The 6,048-nt window shown below is 38.6% G+C and overlaps 1 protein-coding gene across 2 annotated transcripts; it reads left to right on the forward strand.

Moving 5' to 3' along the window:
• The first annotated feature begins 1,818 nt into the window (after positions 1 to 1,818).
• LOC131024936 (E3 ubiquitin-protein ligase At1g63170-like) lies at positions 1,819 to 6,048 on the forward strand. Of its 2 annotated transcripts, none has more exons than XM_057954499.1 (5): positions 1,819 to 1,970; positions 2,783 to 3,592; positions 4,465 to 4,590; positions 4,781 to 5,057; positions 5,528 to 6,048. In XM_057954499.1, the coding sequence occupies exons 2-5, from the start codon at positions 2,940 to 2,942 to the stop codon at positions 5,729 to 5,731; spliced, it is 1,260 nt and encodes a 419-aa protein (XP_057810482.1). In that variant the 5' UTR covers positions 1,819 to 1,970; positions 2,783 to 2,939; the 3' UTR covers positions 5,732 to 6,048. The 2 variants fall into 2 exon arrangements, with proteins under 2 accessions (XP_057810482.1, XP_057810483.1); XM_057954500.1 differs by having other exon boundaries at positions 1,922 to 2,049.

Below are 6,048 nucleotides of genomic sequence, written 5' to 3' on the forward strand. Positions count from 1 at the left end.
GCGCCCACCTCGCCATAATTTCAGACGCCTAACGGTGGCGCCGCCCGGCGCCTCCCCTCTCTTTTCCAGCCTATCTCTCTCTCCCAGACTCCCTCTCTCTGACCCTCGACCTCTTTCCCTCTCTCTGGCCCCTCTCACCCTCTCGGCCATCCGACGCCGCTCTCCATGCTCCGGCGAGCATCCAGCCATCGCCGCCGCTGCGCCCGATGTCGTCTCTTCCGCCCGGCGCGAAGTCCTTCTTCCTTCGATCTGGCGCACTCCTTCTTCCAACACAGCTGCTTCACTGCCTCCACCCATTTTTCAAATCTGGCGGACTCCAAATTTTCTCACAGAGGCGCACTTTTCAGATCTGCCTCCACCCATTTTTCAGATCTGGCGCACTTCAAATTAGCAGTGGTCCTCCAGCTCGGCGCGGTCGCTGCTCCAGCCATCGCCGCCGCAGCGCCCGACGTCGACGTCGTCTCCTCCAGCCCGGCGCGGTCTCCTTCTTCCTTCGACTGGCAGCAACGGGTGCCGCTGCTATCACCTTGGCGGACAACACAGCTGCTTCGCTACCTCCACCCATCTTCCAGATCTGGCGCCGCCGCCACCCCTGTTTCTCCGGCGAGGGCGTCGCCTGCCTTCTCTCCACACCGGCGCCGTTCAGACGCCCATTCCCTGTCTACCCCCAAATTTACTTCAACCTCTTCTATTTTTCATTTTCCAATTCTTCAATAAAAAAAAAAGACAATTAATTAATTTATGGGCAAAACGAGGTCGTTTTGCCCACGTGGCTTGCCAGCGTGTACAAAAAGCCACGCAATATGCTATGTAATGTACACGTAATCACCGGTCAAACTTATTCCTCGCCGGAAATTTCGTCGTGTGCAAATTACAACAAAATTAAAAGGTGGTGTATTCTGAGGCTAATTTTAAAGGTCATGTGCAATTTGCAAATTTGGTGATAGTTCATGTATTTTTTGGCTATTAACCCATTTTTTTATTACACATTAATTTTTTTTAATGAAAATTTACCAATTGAAATACTAAATACATTGATATGATATAATTTGAATATCACATCAATTTTCTCAAGCCTTAGACGAGATGATTATCAGAACTTAGTTATAGTCTTCTTTCAAACTTCAAACAAGATGATTCTCACGAATCGGTTTTATTCTTTCAAACTCCAAACGAAATGATGCTTGAAACTCAGTTATGATATTTTAAGCTCCAAATAAAATGATGCACAAATGGTGATTGTTTAAGCTCTATACAAGATGATGTTTAGAAGTTAGTTATAATCTCACAAGTCAGTCCTGGTCTTTCAAGCTCATAATGAAAATGATGTTTAGAAGTGAATTATGATATTTAAAGCATCAGATAGTGATTTTCAAACAATTGACGCATTAAGTCAATCATAGTATTTTAGGGTCTAGACGAGATAATGCTCAAAAGTCAGATATCGTCTTTTGAGTTCTTGATGATCATAAGATGAGATGATGCTTAGATGAAAAATGAGATTTTAAATTAATTCTTATTCATCAATATATTAAAAATGTACAAAATTTATATAAACAGATAATTTTACTGCTCTAACAAAAAATTAATATTTAATTGACAAATATAATTAAGATTAGTATAATATAAATTCTATTACATCAAACTAAATTAATTAAAAATTAATTATATTATATAAAAATAATATAAATAACTTAAATTATAATTTGAAATCCCGTCGAATTTCGACGGGTTATAAACTAGTGTTACGAAAAAGAGTTTCATAAATAGGAATATTCTGAGCTTAGGCGACAATTTTAACTCACGTTATTATTAAAAAAAAGAAAGTTATACATATTATATATATAAACAGGAAAAAAGCGATATATATTATATTTTGGAAAAAGTGAAAAAAAAAACCAAAGGATTCAAAGCTTTCATCCGCAGAAAACTTCATCTGATTACCCTTTCCGTCAGACATTCGTTATTCGGTCAGCAATTTTCCTTTCCCTTTTTTCTTCGTTCAGATAAATTGTCATTTTAGCGGCTGAAATACATGAATAATTTTAGGTAGTTGAATTAATTGCTACAAAATTGATGGGCATTTTTTCTTTTAATTTTTTAACCTTCCCTACCGTGTGTAATTTTGGTTTGATGGTTTAATGAGGATAAGTAGTAGATGATTTTGTTGATTTATTAAGTTTTTTTAGGGTGGGGAGGTGGGTGAAAATTGTGAAATTGTTTAGGAAATTGGTCAACGATCCAGAGCTGATGGAATTGTATTTCTGGGATGACAATTAATTGGGGTTTTGTTGATAGACTTTAATCAGTTTTCATTTGTCAATCATTCTGATAGTGTTTGTTTCTGCAGTGATTTATAAATAGAATCGATAATATGATTAACCTCTTTTAGTTGTTCTAGAAAAACTGTGTTATATGTGCTTGTTCTAATTGCAAGTGAAATCAAGTTTTGTTCAATTTTGTCGATGCACTGTTATTTGCTCAATGTGCTGTTTGGAGAGAGTTGTAGCGGTTGTCAGTGAGCTTTTTTTGGGTTGTGAAACAATGTGGGAGTATTGATGGCTGAGGACTCGAACTGAAGTTGGAGTTAGCACATTAGGGATTATTTATCGGCCTTTAATTGAATGAAGATGGAATGAAAATGCCGAGTTCTTAGTGAAAATGCTGAGTTCTTAGTGTTTTGGTTATCAATCTTGGGTTTGGTTAAACATGCACTATTTTTTAAAATGTGAGAAATCGAGCAAGCTGGTTATGACCTCCTTGCTTTATGTACATGGAACAGGATGCTGGGATTGTGTAATCTGGTTGAAGTTTCGAAAACTTGGGAGGATTAGGGTTTAACCGACTGCAATAACTTGTCTATTAAAGTTTGGGAAGAGTCTGAATACTAGTCTGTCGTCCCATGTTTTCTCTGTGTGGTGTCTGGTCAGTGGAATCGGATGGCTTTCCCCATTCTGGGACTTCATCGTAAGAGCCAAACAAGCAAAGTCCCTTTGTTGATGGAGCGTGCAGATACACGTATTGGTAGTGAACATGTTATTGACATTGCTAGTACCAGCGATGCTTCGTCCAGTTCATCACATGAAAGGCAGTCGAATGGCTTGGAGCGGCACCAAAGTGAAGATCAGCCATCTACTAGTTCAAGAGTTCCTGCATATCAACCTCAGCTCTTTTCTGGTGGACCAATTTCAAGAAACTCATCTCTCATCCGGAGAGGAAATAGTCGAGGCCGCCAAAGAAGTCCACTAAATTCTGGCTTGTGGATATCGGTGGAGCTAGTGTTGACACTCAGCCAAATTATTGCTGCTATTATTGTCTTATCTTTGTCAAAACACGAGAAGCCCCATGCTCCTTTGAGAGCATGGATTGTGGGTTATGCGTCTGGATGTTTTTCAATTCTTCCCCTTCTATATTGGCGATTTAGATATCGAAACCAGGTTTCTGATCTAGATGCATCTCAGAGTCGTGTGGATCCTTCTCAGGGGAACAATAATGCTGGTCCCTCGAGTAGGAGAGTCGTGGAAGGGGAAGACCGACGAACAACTAGTACAACAACCAGAGGCAATCAGAGTAACGGGATACCAAATGCAAGGTACTGACAGTGTCTACTTAACCTGAATCTTGCATGCATTCATTTTATAAGCTTGTGATTGATCTGTTTTTGAGAGACTAACTGATGCTATTGTGTTTTTCTAAATCTACTCACTGTTTGCCACTTGCTTTTGTGAGTTTCTTATGCCAGTAGCTGCTGAGGATTCTATAACATATTCTTTTACAGCTTCTTTCTTGTTTAACATTGCCAATAAAATGGATCATAGATTTATGGACTCTTTCCGGTTATGCATGACATGGTAAAGAAAGTACTTCTATGAATGTGGTTGAAAATTGCTTTATTTTCTTACTGGAGATGACTCTATGTGCACAGTGCACTGCTAAAATTGCACTTTGAACTGGAAAGATGGAATGAGAAAGTGATGCGTGATGATTCATCGGGGTTGCCTAGCTATCTCCCCGCAACATTTTTAGTTAATGCAAGGAGTCTCCTTTCCTGGATTTCTGCAGCTTTAAGTTAACCACTAGATATTATTGTAGCCTAAGAGTTGTTCACCAAGAATTACCAATAGTCTTGGATATTGTCAGTGAATGCTAGGTTGGTATGTAGGAGTCATGCATTGTATACATATATATTAATATGCCATAGTAAGGTTGATGAAGTAGATACTGTAGATATAGTTAATTATCATTCAAAAGGGCAAAGTATGACGGTTCAGTTTATTTCCAGTGAACTACCGAAACAAGTTCTTATTAATAACCAACCAATGTCACCTCCATCTGTTATTATTGATAGTATATACTGAGATTTGTGCGTCCTTCCTTTGTTTGTATTAGATTGTTCTGTCTGTGGCCTGGGGGCCATCAATATGATAGGTGCAATATATGAAGAGTATGGGATTTTTCTTGCAGGCTTAAGGTATTTGTCGAGTATTTCAAGATGACTTTGGATTGCTTTTTTGCTGTTTGGTTTGTGGTTGGAAATGTATGGATTTTTGGAGGGCACTCATCTTCTGCCGAAGCCACCAATTTGTACAGGTAATGCGTCTACCTGCCTAAAGCTTCCAATAATAATTTGCTCAATCTACTCATAATTTCTTGTGCATGAAGTCTGGTTGATCACTTTCCTGCACACACCCATCACCCATGCACAACAGTGTTAATTTAGTTAACTATAACATTTGCTCAATTTTTATATAATTATTCATTTTCCTATCTTTGTTTACAGGTTGTGTATAGTATTCCTAGCCTTTAGCTGTATCGGATATGCAATGCCTTTTATTTTGTGCACTACAATCTGCTGCTGCCTCCCTTGTATAATATCAGTCCTGGGCTTCAGAGAAGATTTTTCGCATAATAGAGGAGCTACTCAAGAGTCAATAAATTCTCTCCCGATCTATAAATTCAAAGTAAAAAAAGTTAAGAACAGCAATGACAAAGAGAGTGAAGGTGGGATAGTTGCTGCTGGAACAGAGAAAGAGCGTGCAATATCAGGAGAAGATGCAGTAAGCTTCACTTATCTCTTCTTAATTATCAAAGTTGATTGTTCATTACAACATTATTCCATATCAATTCTTGAGCCACTTCTTTTCTTTTCTGTTACCAAATTTGATTATCAATTGTCGTTTGAGAAAACATCTGAGGCCCAATTTATTTACCAAATACCAGAGCCAGAGGATTTTTGCTAGATGCCTGTCACCTTAATGTCTTCCATAATTGGTAAACTTGAATTGAGAATTTTGTTGATGAAGTACATTTTTGAAGGTGCATCTCTCTTACAATAGTGTACTTTACCATCAAGTTAAGACGTATCACTATACAACAATTCTTGCACTACTCACATTTGTGGCCCGTCTTCACAGATTCTTGCACACACAAAAAAAAGTTAGGTTTAAGTCGATGGATACATTGTTGCAGAATGACAAAAAGGCATAAATTTGTCGTTTAGAATCTAACATGTTTTTCTGTTGACCAGGCCTGCTGCATTTGCTTAGCAAAGTACGTAAACAATGATGAACTCCGCGAGTTGCCCTGTTCCCATCTGTTTCACAAAGACTGTGTGGATAAATGGCTCAAGATCAACGCGTCGTGCCCACTCTGTAAAGCTGACGTTGGTGAAACCGTTTTGACTTCCCTGACCGAAGCAACCGCCAACCTGCGAAACGGCAGCACTCTATAAATACTGCAGGTATGATATCCAGAATTAATTGCTCATGGTTGAGATTTAGTTTTGGACCCCTCATTTAAGTTTCAGATGCCACAGATGTTATTGTGTATTAGAGAAAAGATTCAAAGAAAATGATGGTTATGTAATAGAAAGACTAATATCAGATTAGAAGATATGCATCGAGCTTGTTGTATCGTTTAGAGAGCCTTAAAGATTATCGTTAAGGTTGTTAGAGTACCAATAGAATCGAGTTTGAACGAGCTTTGATCGAGCCGAACATGAGTTACAGTTACTGTTCTTTTTATATTTTGTTTAGTCCTTTTTGAGCT

The sequence above is a fragment of the Salvia miltiorrhiza genome, chromosome 5 (assembly GCF_028751815.1).
Source record: "Salvia miltiorrhiza cultivar Shanhuang (shh) chromosome 5, IMPLAD_Smil_shh, whole genome shotgun sequence".
NCBI lineage: Eukaryota > Viridiplantae > Streptophyta > Magnoliopsida > Lamiales > Lamiaceae > Salvia > Salvia miltiorrhiza.